General features: G+C 37.0%; 1 protein-coding gene across 3 annotated transcripts in view; it reads right to left on the reverse strand.

Moving 5' to 3' along the window:
• The window catches only part of csmd3a (CUB and Sushi multiple domains 3a), a 598,216-nt gene that overhangs the window by 531,233 nt on the left and 49,563 nt on the right, over positions 1 to 17,420 (reverse strand). For all 3 annotated transcript variants that reach the window (XM_068214255.2, XM_068214256.2, XM_021467030.3), the window contains exon 2: positions 13,080 to 13,302. In XM_068214255.2, coding sequence (XP_068070356.1) covers positions 13,080 to 13,302 — 223 coding nt within the window. The remainder of the gene's footprint in view (positions 1 to 13,079; positions 13,303 to 17,420) is intronic.

The raw sequence follows: 17,420 nt of genomic DNA on the forward strand, positions 1-17,420 counted from the left end.
TGCAGGAAAATTCAAAAGTTCTGGGCCATGATTGAACAAGAAATTATTGGTAGTTTATCTATTAATATTGGTTGTGGCCCGAAGCATATGCTGCTTGGGATATTCAACGAGATTAATGTGGACAAACAGAAAAAATCACTTTGCAAGTTCCTGACATTATGTGCAAGAAAATGTATTCACCTTATCTGGATAACTGGCAAAACTCCTACAAAGTGTTTATGGCACAGGGTAATACTTGAATATGTACCAGTGGACTACTTAACTTGTGTTTTACATGGCAAAGATGTTTTATTTCATGAGAGGTGGGATCTATTTTTGTAACATATGGGTAGCCCCACCCGGAATCTGCGCGCGCAGAATTCAGCAGATTTTTTTGCAGATTTCCACAGATTTTTTAGCCCATCATTATTTCTGTTTATTTACTTGAGTAAATGTGTGTACATCTATATTTATTCAGTTTTTTAAAATAATTTCAGAAATATTATTGAGCAATGTGAAAATGTTCATCGGATTTATGTACAATACAGTTTGTACAGTAATATTTTCTGTCTTTTGCTAAATATATCATATGACAAACTTGCTTTATTTACCAAATAATGTAAATCTAATTGGAATTGCATTTTAAACATTAAAAAAAAAGTTAAAATGAAATTATTTTTTATTTCACATATTAAGGTTTAGTTATGATACTCCCAAAATAATTACGCAGAAATCCGCAGACTTTTACCAAAATTCTCCGCAGAAATAGCAAAAAACGTCCGCAGATTCCGTCTGGATTGCAGTGCATTAATATGCAATATCTCTAATTTTATTAATATCTCTTTTTTCCTCATGTTCTGTTCACCTGTTTGTTGTTGTATCTGTATTGCTTAAAAATTTAATAAATACATTTAAAAAAAAACATCAAACTTTTGCATCAAATACAAGTCAAAATGCAATTAGAGGACTGTCATGCATTGTAGTGATAAAAAACTTAGCACAAATTTGGAAGTAATGAGATCAGACGATACTAACTGCTGAAGTTATTCCAGTTGTGTTATTTTTTGGTATTTTTCTGTAGGAAATCACTGAAGGCAATATACTATGTGATCATAACGATCTAATGTGGCAATAAGATTGTAACTGTATTGTGTATTTACACAGTGCCCATATTCATCTATGTAAATAAACCAAAAACAACATTAACATTATAGCAGACACTGTAAAAAGGTCAACCCCAGCCACTAGACATTACTGACGGGGTATTCTAGTGTCAACAAATGTCAGAATGTTGTAGGTCTGCTGTACAGGAGTTATGATTAGGGATTATAGGTCGCAAAATTTAGCGGGGGTTTTTAGCGGGGTTTTTTTTTTAAGCATGATGGTAAAACATGAACGCGGTTATTAATATATTAAAACGTGTTTGTCGTAAAGATTTTCAGTGACATTTTCAGTAGCTGAACAACACCACCGTGCATATATACCCATATATGAACAAGAACACAATCTACATAAGCTTTGCGCGGCTAAAATAGTTTTAAAACAGACCTGTCTAAAAGAAATACTACAGTCGTGGTCTCAGCCTTCAGATCGTTGTTTTGAACTGCATAACGCCATTTCCCTCCAGCTTGTAAAAGTAACCCTAAATTGATTCAGGGTTTAGAAAAATTTTGATGCTGTATTTTTGTCAGAAGCCATTTCAGAGACAATCTTTCTTTTAATGCATACAAGGCCACGTTGGTCTTTCAGAATGAAGTTCAGGTTGATGCAGAGTTTGCGGATGACTGTCAACGGTAGATCCCTGCTTCATGTGTGGCAACAAATGACATATCTGTCTGCTTAAAGAGGTAGCACAGAAATTCTAATTTAAATGTGTTGACAGAGAGTTTGAGTTACCTGTCATAATTGAGTTATTTGTCGGGCCAACAATATTTAATTAAACTTTTTTTTTAGTTTTATGCCTAATCCATAATCTAAAAATACTAGGGATGTAACGGTATTGTAAATACCGTCATACCGCAATATTAATTTTTTTCGATATTACCGAAGTCGCATGACTCGGTAAAACTATAGGTCTTCTGAGAAAATTTGCTCAGGCGAATGAAGCGAACGGGAGGTAACGAAAACTACAATACCCATCAGCCCATGCTTGACCATCATCCCTTGCGGTCTGTTGTTGCTACAGATCCAGTAATGCGGAAATGGAGTGTGCTGCTAGAAGCGGGGATGAAAAGAGCTGGAAAACTCTAAAGCAGGTCGCACACCAGAAGCGCCGCTCGGCGCCGCGACACGGCGCGTACATGACAGATTAAAGTATCACACACCAGACGCGCACATTCGAATGATATTTAACATGAAACTAATCAGATGGCGCTCTGTGGCGCGGCTGAAAAATGAACTGCGTCCTGAGCCGTCGCCGGGCGCCGCCGACAGCCGCTGACTTGCGGCGCCGGTGTGTGTATCCTGATAGAAACCTATGATTAGAATTCTAAAATACGTGGCGCTGCGCGGCGCGCCGCCGAGCGTCGCTTCTGGTGTGCGACCTGCTTTACACGCACAGTTCAGTCCTGCATTATCTCCGTGTAAGTTCAGACTTCGCAAGTTTGATCAAGGCTGCAGTCTCTTCTTCTCAGTTTGATATGGAAAAGCAGATTATACCGAGGACACGGGTAAATCTTCAAAGGGAACAGTGTACTTTATAACTTCATTCACATCACCCTGGCTTCGTTGTTTCACTTTCTCAACAATAAAATGTAAACATGATTTAAGGAACTGCCTATTTTCATTTTTATATTAGCAACTTAGACAGCAGAAATGTTGAGGCGCCGTGCTGGATAAGATGAGCGTCATCTTCACTGTGTGGATATTTATAACAAAACGGAGCCGATAACAACTGCCTCCTTTCAATTTCAGTGAAAATACGAAACACAGCCTCTCTTTTGCTGAATATCAGTTTTAAGAATCGATAATGGCCATTTTAAAAGTATAACATACAATAAGTTTTTACATTATAGAAATAAAGGCAAGCGATCAGTCAATATACAGAATGTACGTGGTTACATTAATCATTAACTTATCTTTGCGCTCAGCCAAAACACGTTACCTGAGAACAAGTAATAGATTCCAATGACCAAAGTCAGGGAATATGTCGTTAGATAAAGACAACAAGATAAATGAAATATCCCGTTTAATAAATATAGTGAGATTAGATCCAGCGGGAGATGCTTGATGAGAAGTCCGACTAGCAGAGCTCTCATCAGGGTAGATGGGCTGAGTGTGATTAAATGTTGAATGTGATGAGTTTTCAACAATACTAAATTGAAACTTTATTTTTTTACATGGTTTAATAATTTTTTGTTATTAAAATTGAAGTTCCTGTTTTAAAGCTTACAGATAGATGACTAATTTGTATGTCATTGACACTTTTGGCACTTTTTTGGAGTATTTTCATAAGTTTTGTTTTTTCCTGTAAATGATTCAATAAATACCGTACCGTGACATTCATACCGAGGTATTACCGTACCGTGAAATTCTGATACCGTTACATCCCTAAAAAATACATATAAATACATTGAGATAATTTACTTTTTTACTTTAAGTAAAAAAAACTCATAAAATATGTATCTGGAGTAATAAGGTAGTTAATTTTTAACTGTTGCAAATCTGCAACACCTGCCTTGAGAGGGTTATTGATGTATGGATGGATTTTCTTAAAGGTGCAGCAGGTGATTGTTTTCAGAAGCTGATCACATGCTGCACCTTTAAGAAAATCCATCCATACATCAATAACCTTCTCAAGGCAGGCGTTGCAGATTTGCAACAGTTAAAAATGAACTACCTTATTACTCCAGATACATATTTTATGAGTTTTTTTACTCAGAAGTACCACAGCAGGACTTGGTTGTCCATTAGCAACAAACAGTTTCCCCACTTGCACACCAGATGACACAAAAGACAAAAACTGTTCTTAGAGTACCACATGACAAAGTGACATGGAAACATGACCTACTCAATGAGGATTTGAGATATTGAATTTGCATCTCATATTGTTTTTGTTGTTGTTCTGCCACTGAAAAGCAATTTGTTACTTTGTTTGAAAAGTTGTATATAAAAAGTTATTGTTCATATCATAATCAGTCGTCAGTGTCTAATTACCACACTAGGCCAATGTTGCAAATCTGCAACATCCCAGAACGCCTTGCATGTGAAGGTCTCTCTCTAAAAAAAAATCAGGATTCTATTGTACTCCCCCATATGATAATTTTCCCCAAATATCAGATTTTTCCTGTTTCTAAAACTTAATTTGAGCCTGAGAGGAGTGAAACCATCAACAAAAGCCAGACCCCTTCTATGCTTACAATAACAAGCGCAGCCATTTAGAGGTCATTTCTGGTTAATGATGTCAGAATTTACCGGTATTTTGTAATAGATATGCGAGCGGTCTTTTCTGGAAAAATTCTCGAAACGTCCTTGGTAAAGTTGCTCCGGACATTTTCCGTATATTTACAGGTACCACAGTGTGAAAAAGGCTATTGTGATTGATTTTTGGTAATTTATTCCCCATAATTGCACTGGAAATTGATGCTAAAGTATGTGTGCACATCCAGGTGTGTAAAGTAAGTAAAGTGAGCCTTATCAAAAATGGTTTTACCCATACTTGAAATTGATCTTCTGCTTTACACATGATGGCAAACTGCTTTCACAAACTTTGCTAGTCTTTTTTTAAAATACATGCATCATAAACGTTTTTCCTCACGTTCAAATTCAAATTGCACTTCTGCATCCAGTTTATCACCTTGATTCAAATTCAAAAACATTGGCAATGCATTTCTGAATAATGCACAACCTCGGTACATATAACACATCTCAAGGATTCTCCTTCTATTTCATGAGCATTATCTCACAATTCTGATAAACACCGTAACGCAGAGAGGAAGTCTGCATTGAATCAAACCTCACAGAGCAGCAGACATAATGGGGCTAGCACTCAATGGGACACAATAACATTTCAAGGAGAAGGTGGTTCAGAATAATACTGTATACCAACGCATCAACAAAGACAGATCAGACGGTCTGATTCATATATTATTTTTGCGTTTTGCTTCTTGCACCGGATGGAAATTCAAAAGCATCTATTATGAGATGTTAATGAAACGACTGTTCTGCCGTTCTTTCATCGAAGAGCTTTAGCCAATACTCATAAATGTTTGAGTAATTCCGTTAAAACCCAAAAACACAGTATAGCTGGCATCCCTGCCTTTGCATTCTTCATAAGATTAATGCCTTAATAACTGCAAATGAAGTGCCGTGTCTGCAGAAGAGCGGAAAAACTATTGATTTACTAAGAGCTCAGATAATGAAGGACTCGCTTTTATTCCACAATGTGTTTTTGTGAAGATTTGCTGTATTCAATCTAAGGTCTATTAAAGGGAGTATATAATGGAAAAACTTCAAATGCTCGGTGACCAGACTGTTGAAAAAGTGCCCGAACTCATTGTAAAAGTAGAGAAAGCTGCACTGTGAGAAAAGGATTTCGCAAAGTTTGAAGTAAAAGTAAGATTACTGGTGTATAGTTTACAAGAACGTAGGATTTTAAGTCATTTTTTGAGTGTTTCCAGAAGGCACACAACATCATAAGACGCTAATATTAGGTTAGATTTAGATTGTGACGTCAGGTGACTAAAATTTGGCATCTAGCCAGTGTCTAAGGACAACGTTATTTTGATGTAAAATAATTAGGCCAAATGACGTTGATATTTAGTTGATTTTAGGTTGTGTTGGAAAGTGACCATTTCCCAGAGATGGGTTGCGGCTGGAAGCGCATCCGCTGCGTAAAAATGTGCTGCATAAGTTGGCGGTTCATTCCGCTGTGGCAACCCCAGATTAATAAAGGGTCTAAGCCGACAAGAAAATGAATGAATAAATGAATGAATGGAAAGTGACCAAAATCCAACGTCGAGCCAACATCTTAAACCAACATCATATGGACGTCAAATACTGACATTTATTTGTCAGGTATGGCAACCAAAATCCAACATCTGATCATAGTGGAAACGTCCACACAATGTCAAGCTGTAACATTATTCGATATTTGGTTGACTAGGTTGGACAGTGAGGATCTGACATCAACACAATTTTCATTTCCAAACACAATGCAACAACCCCATGATGTTGGGGTACGACGTCAATCTGATGTCCTGTTGACGTCCTGTGCCTGCTTGGATATTGATGCCATAGAAATGTTTGCTTTTCAGCAGATTACCACACTGTAAAATGTAGATTCAATGATCAAGTCAACTTAATTTCCACCAGATGATGTATGACAGATTGTTGTAATATAAACAGAAAATCAGCTGAGAATTAACTTTTAAAAAATACAACGCAGTAATCCTGCACAATGTTATGTGGACTTGGAGAAGGCATTCAACCGTGTCCCTCGTGGCATTCTGTGGAGGGTGGTCTGGGAGTATGGGGTGAGAGGCGTTCTGTTAAGGGCTGTCTCGTCCCTGTATGGACAGAGTAGGAGTTTGGTTTGCATTGCCAGCAATAAGTCAAACTTGTTTCCAGTGCATGTTGGACTCCAGCAGAGCTGCTCTGTCGCCAGTTGTGTTTGTAATTTTTTATTGAGAGAACTTCAAAGCACAGCCTTGGGCTGGAGGGGTTCCGGTTTAGCAACCACAGGATTTCATTTCTGTTATTTGCAGACGATGTTGTTCTGATGGCTTCATTGAACATGGACCTTTGCTGCCGAGTGTGACGTGGCTGAGATGAGAATTAGCACCTTCAAGTTCGAGGCCATGGTGCTCCATCGGAAATAGGTGGTTTGCCCCCTCCAGGTTGGAGGAAAGTCCTTACACCAGGTGGAGGAGTTCAAGTATCTTGAGGTTTTGTTCACTAGTTAGGGAAGGATGGAATGTAAGATTGAATGGCAAATTAGTGCAGTGGCAGCAGCGGTCAATGTACCTGTCTGTTGTGGTAAAGAAGGAGCTGAGCTGAAAGGCAAAGCTCTCGATTTACCTACGTTTCTACTTTCACCTAAGGTCATGACCGAAAGCACAAGATCTCGGATACAAGCAGCCCAAATGAGTTTCCTTCGCAGGGTGGCAGGGCGTATGCTTATAGATAGGGTGAGGGTGAAGTCAGCTGAGGTGGCTCGGGCATCTGTTTTGAATGACTCGTGGATGTCTACCTAGGGACGTGTTCCAGGCATGTCCCACAAGAAGGAGGCTTTGGGGAAGTCTCAGCTGGCCTGGAAACGATTCGGGATCCCCCCGGAGGAGCTGGATGAAGTGTCTTTGTATGGGTGACGTCAGGCGTTGCTAAACTGCATTGTGGATCCGCTTGCTGCAGAAGTTGGGAACTTCTCGACTTTTCAAGCGCCAACTCACGCATCAGCCAATCAGATTGCTTTATGCAAATACACCAGCTCAAATAGTAGTTAATTGCGGACTACTCATCGGTTGACACTGCTATGATCATCGTGTCAGCCCTAACTTCAGACACGCCTTCTGTCAAGCATTGACTCTGAAGCCCCATGTGAATCGGGTGTAAGACTGCTGTCCCCACAATCAGGCCCCGGAAAAGCGTATGAAAATGAATGAATGAATGAATGTATTGAAAAAGTATCATTATCGTGATAAAAGAATATCTAATATCCATTTTTCAGAGAAATGCAATAAAATAATTTTATGTCCCAAGCATTTGTGTGTGCATCCATAGGTTGTTTATCCAAATCTGACCAACTAGACTGGGATCTTTAATATTTACATTCCCACATACACAGTAGTTGCTGTTAAGTAACACTAGAGCTTAAAATAAATAGTAAATGCAGAGAGACAAGAACAGTACAACAACCAATAGGTTAAAGGTTTTTAAATAATCTGATTTAATTATTTAGTATAATTGCTTAGCTCAGAAAAATATATATTACCTGTATATTTTAGTATGATCATTAAATAAATAAATGTTTTATAGCTGATAAAATAGCATTTTTAAAGTTAGTTATGATAATATTGTTATCTAAACACTCGATAACATTGATCATTTCAGAGTATCGTGCAGCCCTAAAATGCAGACAATCTTAGTTCTTCTCTAATGCAATACTATAAAAGTACAATAGAATACAGTATTTACTGTATACAGAATAACTACAACAACAAAAGAGCATCCTAAAATATATACGTGTAAACAGCTTTTCCAAAATGCATTAAGTTATTCCCAAAATGAGCACATACAGTCAACAACAATACCGTCTGTACCTCGCCCTATGGAAATTGTCTGTAAAATTCAGTAACAAAAGAGTTAATTATAACAGTACAGTATGCTGAAATGGTTATGCTCACATATACCAATGTTATCAGTTGCAATTGTCATAAAATGAGACATTTTCCATTGCTTCCATTCTGAATCACAAGTGTGGCAGATTTTAATCAGGGTCATTTAACAATTTAATCTAAAATGTAATCTAAAGAAAACAGATAAAAATGCTTCACGTTGCTATTCTAGCCTATGCAAGCACAAGGCTGAAAAACTAGAAACAATAACCAACGGGGGGAGGAGATTAACAAAAAAGCCAAACAGTTTCCAGCATAAAAATCAATCCAGCTGCACTGTACCACTTTCTAAATCATCTGCGACACCGAATACAAACAACAAATGGAGACACTCAGAGAAAAACAAACACTTTAGATGAAATGCTTCTTTTTTTGATAACTGTCTGCCATTTTAATGGAGGGATTAGTGAGGAAATGACATCAGCGCAATATGCTGCATATTTCGCAATCTGTTTGGCCAATGAAGCGTCAGGTTTCGGATGCAGAGTTTGTGAAGCCCAGATTGGCATAAAATAAATACGTTCAATCATGGTAATTGCCACGAGTGAATTTCAGCTACCTGAACGCAGGGGGTCTTGCTGATTTTTGCTGCGGGCTGGTGGAGACTTTCACAGCAATAATTGGTTTACCCTTTAATTAGAGGAGAGTTAGTGCAGGTTAATTTTGTGTGCTTTTAAGCAGTTAGAGGAGTTCGGGCCCATGTTTCGGCAGTAATCAGCTCTGTAATTCGCAAATGAGCAGTGTATGGGTAATGCAGCTACACGGCTCTGCGGATACTTGATTCACTACATTTTGTAGATAAATTAGTAATGCTAAACTTTATAATTGGCTTTTTTCTGGAAACCACTTTTAAAGTCACACTGTGCTGTCTTTTCACATTTAAACTTAAAATAGCGAATGGAATAATGTTCACTTATCTGTTTGAGAGTAGGGAAAAGCATGATTGTATGTATAGCTATGAAAAAAGTTCTAGCTGCTCCCAAGTTTTTAATAACAGTTTGGGGATTCCTGCTCCAACGTGATTGGATAAGTGAGTTTTTTTTTTTTTTTTCATGTGTGTGGAGGAATTGGTCTGGCCTGCACAGAGTCCTGACCTCAACCCGATTTAACATGTTTGTGAAGGATTAGAGGGAAGACTATGAACCAGGCCCTCTCATTCAAAACAAAATGTCTGACCTCACCAATGTGCATTTAAAGAATAGTCAAAAACTCGTAAACATTTTGTGGAAAGCCTTCCCAAAAAAGTTAATCTGTTATAGCTATACAGGGAGGGCAGGAATCGTATTAAACTCTACAGATAAAAATTGAAATCTCCTTAATGTGTTATTTAATGTTGCCAAAAGATGCGCATAGCTCCTAAACTCTTTTGTGCTTACCTAATCCTGAATTTTAAATAGTTTAATTTATAAAATAGCAAAAAAGTGCGATGCTTTTAGCATGCTAAGATATTTTGGATAATTTCACGCTCCCAACTTTGTAGAAAAGGTTTGGCTATTTTTCTTTAAGCTATTTTTTGTCATACAGAACAAACCATCATTATACAATAACTTGCCTAATTACCCTAACCTGCCTAGTTAACCCAATTAAGCTAGTTAAGCCTTTAAATGTCACTTTAAGGTGTATAGAAGTGTCTTGAAAAATATCTAGTAAAATATCATTTGCTGTCATCATGGCAAAGATAAAATAAATCAGTTATTAGAAATGAGTAATTAAAACATTATGTTTAGAAATATGTTGAAAAATCGTCTCTCCGTTAAACAGAAATTGGGGAAAAAATTAAACAGGGCGGTAAATAATTCAGGGGGGCTAGTAATTCGGACTTCAACTGTACATGTTTTTTTTTTTTTTTTTTTTTTTAATTAAGTTGAAAATGTTGAATACTGGACTATAAAAAAATAAAGAAACATTTAAATGCTCCATTTAAATATAAACTCAAATGACTATTCACTGTGTATCTATTCATTAAAAATAATTAAAAAGCAGGATCAGGAACATTCCGTAAACTAACATAAGAGCAAGTTGTTGTTGTTCCATTTAAATTTAGTACATGATGGATGAACTTCAAATATTCACGGACTACAAATTATATGCAAATTAATAATGCTACAATAAACACAACTGAAAAATATTATTTCAGAAAAGACAAGAAAGTTATCTCCTCGTATCACTCCACACTCTCCCCTCACATAAAAACCCTTTTAAACTGAACTCCATTTCGACCCATCTCCTTCATTTGAAAATAAGCTGAAATTGCAGGATCATGTACATTCAGTGTATTTAAAGAGGGATTATTATGGGAAACCTTCAGAAGCTCAGTGAGCAGAAGGTACATGCAGATGGTCCCTAAAATAATAATGCCCTTAAATGGCTACTCAAGCAAACCAGTACGTTTATATATCTCCTACTACATCACTGGGATCACTTATTTTTTTCACAAAATCATCAGCAAAAAGCATGCACATCTAATCACGCACACACAATAAACACAAAAACATTTCCCCTGGCATATCTGTGTTTATTTGGTGAAAATGACCAGATGAATGTGCATTACTCTTACTTACACAGCCTCCCTATCCTGACACATTTCTTATTGAAACAGGAAGTGGGAGCGAGACATACTGAAGGGCTTGTCATTTTTCCCCCTTTCCTTTTTATAGCCAATAGGCTTGAGTTGATGTCACGGCCATGAATCACGATTTGCTACTTGCTATTGCCAATAAGCAGCAGGTGGTATCAGTGGGAAGGACATTCTCATTTTACTGAAGCAATTTGCATACGCCCCTGAACAGGAAATGATGGTATCAATATTTCTGGTTTATTTTCTAGAAGGAGCAAGATGGTCTATTTCAAAAGCTTTAGATGTGCCAAAAGATGTGCATGGCTCCTAAATTCTTATGTGTTTAGCTTGCCCTGAAGTTTGAATGTTTCATTTCATAAAATAGCAAGAAAGTGGGATGTTTTTAGCATGCCAAAACATTTTGGATAATTTCATGCTCCCAACTTTGTAGAAACAGTTTAGGGGTGGGGATTTCCACTTCAACATGAATGGATGAGAGAGTTTTTTTTGTGAAGGAACTGGACTGGCCTGCACTGAGTCCTGACTTCAACCCAATATAGCGTGAGCCAGGTCTTCTAATCCAGCATAAATGTCTGCCCTCACAAATGCACTTTAGAAGAATGGTCAAAACTCCCATAAACACCTTGTGGAAAGTCTTCCCAGAAAACTTAAATCTGTTATAGCTGTAAAGGGTCGACCAGAATCGCATTAAACTCTACAGATAAAAATTGGATCAGCTCTTATGTGCTTACGTTGTCCTGAATTTTGAACATTTTTTATTGGACGCTATCAATATTTCTGGTCCATTTTCTAGAATGAGCAAGATGGTCAATCTCAAAAGCAAGAGATGTGCCAAAAGATGTGCATAGCTCCTAAATTCCTATTTGTTTACCTTGTCCTGAAGTTTGAATATTTCATTTCATACAATAGCCAAAGTGTAGGTTTTTTAGCATGCCAAGACATTTTGGATCACTTCATGATCTCAATTTTATAGGAACACTTTGGGGATGGAGAGTCCTGCTCCAACATGATTGGATGCATGATTTATTTTTTATTTATTTTTTTGTGTGAAAAAACTGCACAGAGTCCTGACTTCAATCCAATTGAACTTGTTTGTGATAGAGCGGATAGCATAAGCCAGGTCTTCTAATCCTGCATAAATGTCTGCCCTCACAAATGCGCTTCAGAAGAATGGTCAAAAACTCCCAAAAACACCTTGTGGAAAGTCTTCCCAGAAAACTTAAATCTGTTATAGCTGTAAAGGGTGGACCAGAATCACAATAAACTCTACAGATGATACTTGCGTTGTCCTGAATTTTGAACATTTTTAATTGGATGTTATCAATATTTCTGGTCCATTTTCTAGAATAAGATGGTCAATCTCAAGAGCATGAGGTGTGCTAAAAGATGTGCATGGCTCCTAAATTCTTATGCGTTTACCTTGTCTTGAAGTAGGAATATTTCATTTCATAAAACAACCAAAAAGTGGGTTATTTTTTAGCATACCAAGACATTTTGGATCCCTTTATGATCCCACCTTTATAGGAACACTTGAGTCCTGCTCCAAACATGATTGGATGCACGATTTTTTTTTTTTTTTTTTTGTGGAGAAATTGGACTGGCCAGCACAGAGTTCTGATTTCAACCTGATTGAACATGTTTTTAACATAAAACGTTTTTGATGAATTAGAGCGAAGACTGTGAGGCAGACCTTCTAATCCAACATATATGTCTGACCTTACAAATGTGCTTTAGAGGAAAAAACTCCCAGAAACACCTTGTGGAAAGCCTTCCCAGAAAAGATTAATCTGTTATAGCTGTATTATATATTGTTGCCAGAAGATGTTCATAGCTCCTAAACTCTTAGGGCTCTATTTTGACGGTCCATGCGCAAAGTGCAGTTTGGGGATGGCGATTCCTGCTCCAACATGACTGGGTGCATGAGTTTTCTTGTGGAGAAACTGGACTGGCCTGAACAGAGTCCTGATTTCAACCCGATTGAACATGTTATTTAACATAAATGTCTGACCTCAATAATGAGCTTTAGAAGAATGGTCAAAAACTCCCATGAACACCTTCCTAAACCTAAAGCTTTCCCAGAAAAGTGGAAAATGCTATAGGTGTGAATGGCGGACCAGCATCATATTAAACTCGATATTACATAATATTGCCAAAAGATGTGTATAGCTCCCAAAAACGTTTGTGCTTACCTTGTCCTGAAGTTCGCAGGATGAGGATGTCCATCGTATAAAGATAAAAAGTCATATTCTTCCTCCACAGCGAAGGACTGAAAAACTATATGAATTCTGCTCCTCTCCTCAGCTACAATAACCCACGTGCAGTTCGCTCCGTTAGGGTATCCGTGAGGAAAACCTGGACTTTCTATGGTCCCATTTTTCCCTTTTAATGTCCCGCCACATGTATAAATGAAACCTGTAAAAGAGAGAAAGACAAAGAAGATGTAAGTCTATAACTGCCACAACCCTCTTGCAAGTCAGCATGAAGTATTTTTAACTGGTTTTACTGCCACAGTTCAATGCATTTCCAAGTAAAAATGGGATATTAAATTCTAATAAAGTCAGAATGATTGAGTTTGTTCATAAGAATTTGACTTTCACTGAGCTCCAACTATCTTGGTTACTGTTGCTATAGGATTACAGAACATTCCAATGGAAAGAACTAGGCGTGTATAATTGCATACTTTTATATTATATGACAAACAGTACTCAAGCCAAGTTCTATGTTTCCTAGTTAACAGTTAGTCCTTAAATTACACTTTCATCTGAATACAACTATCTTTCAAAAAAAACTAGTAAAATATTACTAATTGTCACCATAAGAAAGACAAAAAAAGTAGTTATTAGGAATTAGCTAGTTAAACTATTATGTTTATGAACGTTTTGTAAAAAATCATGTGTTTGAAGACTCGTGCTTTATGTCAATACTAAAATCAAAAACAAATGAAGGCAAAACTAAACGAGTTGAATATCACCTTTTACATGAGCATGGCAGAAAGTTTTATTCTTGTGTTACATTTGTTCCCCAGTACTTGCGGACTATTTGTAAATTCAAGACTGCATTTCCTAACGTAAAACTATGTACACTCAATTTCTGATTAAGATTAGCCTCTGCCGAAGACTTCCTATATTAAAAGTTTTAAAATCGCTATTGGAAACAAAAGTCTAATATAATCAACAGTGGACATTTTGATAGGTTTTCATGACATGAAAATGATTGAAATTGAATTTTTTATAATCTGTGTCAATTTGGGGCTAACTTCTGACGAATGTGGAAAAATTGTGCATGCCGTCACTGATGCATGCCACCGATGGCTGATCTCGCTTCTCTGTGGTGTTTTAGTTGTGACAAAAATATGTGTCCAAATTTAGTGAGGCCAGGGAGGGGGGATGCGGGGGGATTGTTGGCCCCCACCTAGAACCACCACTGGCAGGGATACAAACTCACAGGGCTCTATTTTAAGGATCTTAAGTATAAAGTGCAGGGCGCTGTGTCAGAATCCACTTTTGCTATTTTAAGGACTGAAAAATACGCTCTGTGCTGCAGCGCATGGTCTAACACGGTTGAGCTTATTCTCTTATTGAGTTGTGCCATTCGCATTTGCTATTTACATGGCGGACTTTGTAAGTGGAACAAGTGAACATTTCACTAGCGAGAAAACAGTTAAACAGACCATTTGAAGCAAGAGGATAAAGAGCCTCCTCCAATCAGACTTTACTTTCACTTTCTCTCTTTCGTAGACAAGGAAACAGTGTTGTACGCGCTCCGCTGAAGACATCCATCAGCCTACATAATTAGTTTCGTTTATTAAGCGCAAAGTTTGTTTCAAAACTATTTCTAAATTCAGTTCTAATTTCCAGCAAACAAATAAATAAACAATAGTAATGAAGTGTGTTCAAAAAACTATGATTTATCCAAATACACATGCTGTGCCCCATATGGTCCAAATCCCGACAGGTGGACAAATCTAAGCTTGTTTTTAATAAAACAAATATAAATATATATTTATATTATAAATATATAAATAACATCATACAAAAGCAAACTGTCATGAATAAACTAAAAAAAAGCCCCTCGAGATGAAGAAGGCATGAAGGCAGCCTTTTTTATATTTATGAATAAAATAGTAATTAAAAAAAGTTTATTAAAAAAAGATTAAAAAAATTTTAATCTTTTACTTCTTTTTCATTTGTAAAGATATTTGCGTATTGCTGTACATCCTGCGTGGTTTAAGCAATGAGTAAGCGAGACGCACAACTAACGCGCTCTGCGCTGGACTTTAGACCCGGTCATTTGTGCAGTCTATTTCAGTTCCTCAAAATAGCAACATGCCAATAATGCGCCTTAACACGTCTCTTTTCTAGACTGAAACACCCATGAGTCTACAAAGTGTACCAAATGGATTTGTTATTTAAACAACACGGTGGAAAACGGGAAAATTAATGTTGCGTTGGTCTGAAAATAGCAACACGTCGGGGCGAACAGGTCTCGCGCCTTATTGCGCCGGGTGTATGATAGGGCCCAAAATGTCATTTTAGAATTTGGCATTGAAGTTTTAGATTAATAAAACTTTCCTTATTATACTATTACTATTTGTTTTGTTTTTGGTGGCCAAAAGGGCATCAGTGTGTAGATGTCAAATGGACATCAAGGTTTTGACATCAAATCAATTTATATTTTTTACACATTTTTATATCATTTTGACATCAAGGTGCCAGCTGAGTAATATCCAATATTGGACACAACTCTAGAGAGCTCACAGTTTGCTACAACATTAAGCTCGGTTTATGAAATCTAATCAATTGCTGATACATCAAAATCCCTTTTTCTTCACAAACTCCATTTCACAGTAATTGGACCAAATTTGGGGAGTAAAAAGGTTTGCGATCTGCATTTACGACAGAAGAATCACTGACTAATACCATTATCCTCAAGGAATTCAATTAGTGTCAATTTAGAATTTGGCATTGAAATTTCAGATGAATAAAACTTTCCTTATTATAATACTATTTGTGTTGTTTTTGGTGGACAAAGTGGCATAAATGTGTGGTTGTCAAATGGACATCAAGGTTTTGAAAACAATAATTTATATATTTGACATGTTTTTATATCACTTTAACATCAAGGTGCCTGCTGAGTAATATCCAATATTAGACACAAGTCTAGAGAGCTCACAGTTTGCTACAACATTAAGCTCAGTTTATGAAATCTAATCAATTGTTGATGCATCAAAATCCCCTTTTCTTCCCAAACTCCATTTCACAGTGAATTGCACCAAATTTTGGGAGTAAAAAGGTTTGCGAACTGCATTTACGACAGAAGAATCTCTAACTAATACCATTATCCTCAAGGAATTCAATTAGTGTCAATTTAGAATTTGGCAATGAAGTTTCAGATGAACAAAACTTTACTTATTATAATACTATTTGTGTTGTTTTTCGGTGGTCAAAAAGACATCAATGTGTTCCTGTCAAATGGACATCAAGGTTTTAACAATAAATTGATTTATATTTTTGACATGTTTTTAAATCACTTTGACATCAAGGTGCCTGCTGAGTAATATCCAATATTGGACACAACTCTAGAGAGCTCACAGTTTGTACAACATTAAGCTCAGTTTATGAAATCTAATCAATTGTTGATGAATCAAAATCCCTTTTTCTTCACAAACTCCATTTCATAGTGAATTGCACCAATTTTTCAGAGTAAACAGGTTTGCAAACTGCATTTTCGACAACAGAGTCTCTAAGTAATACCATTATCCTTTGGGATTTGTTTGTATAGCTACAGTAGTTAGTATTCCTCTCAAAGCTTAACACATTTCTCAACTCTGGGAAAAAGAAAAACAACTGGTGACATCTGACATCACAATCACATTAGTCAAATCGTGCCAATTTGCACGCCGATGCCTGTATTGGTTCGCCTGTGATGCGAATAACTATAACTGTTCGACAAGTTTGAGTCACTATCGTCAGATGGATGCTCTTGGAGATGTTTGCGGTTTCGTTTTATGACCATTCCTCTTGTCAACCCGCCTGCCATCGTGGGTGTGCATCTACCACCTGCCACACACAAGTTAGTAAAGCTTTTTATGCGTCAACCTGAGCAAATACACTGGTAATGACAACCAGCATTAATTGAGCTTTTCCATTTATCCCCTTCCGCTTCCCTTAAGGCGTAATTAGCTCAGCAGACTCCCTGAGATCAAGGATCTTTTCTTTCCCATCCTTTTTTCCTCCCTCTTGTCAGCCAGGAAGGCAGGGAGAAGGAATTCAGAAGGGAAAGGTCTGCATTGACTCGATGCCACTTATCTGAGATCTGACACAATCACTCCACACATCCACCGCCACCTCAAAAGAAAAATAAAATGCACCAGGAAAGCATAAATAAGCACTATTCTTAGAAGCATTAGGTAAACCTTCTTTTCATCATTTTTATGACAATTAAACATGGTTCTTTTAAACTTCTCATTAGTATGATGCATCTGGAGGTTTTACTTTTGATTGGGATTCTCATTAGACTGTAAACACTGC

Source organism: Danio rerio, chromosome 16 (genome assembly GCF_049306965.1).
Source record: "Danio rerio strain Tuebingen ecotype United States chromosome 16, GRCz12tu, whole genome shotgun sequence".
Taxonomy (NCBI): domain Eukaryota; kingdom Metazoa; phylum Chordata; class Actinopteri; order Cypriniformes; family Danionidae; genus Danio; species Danio rerio.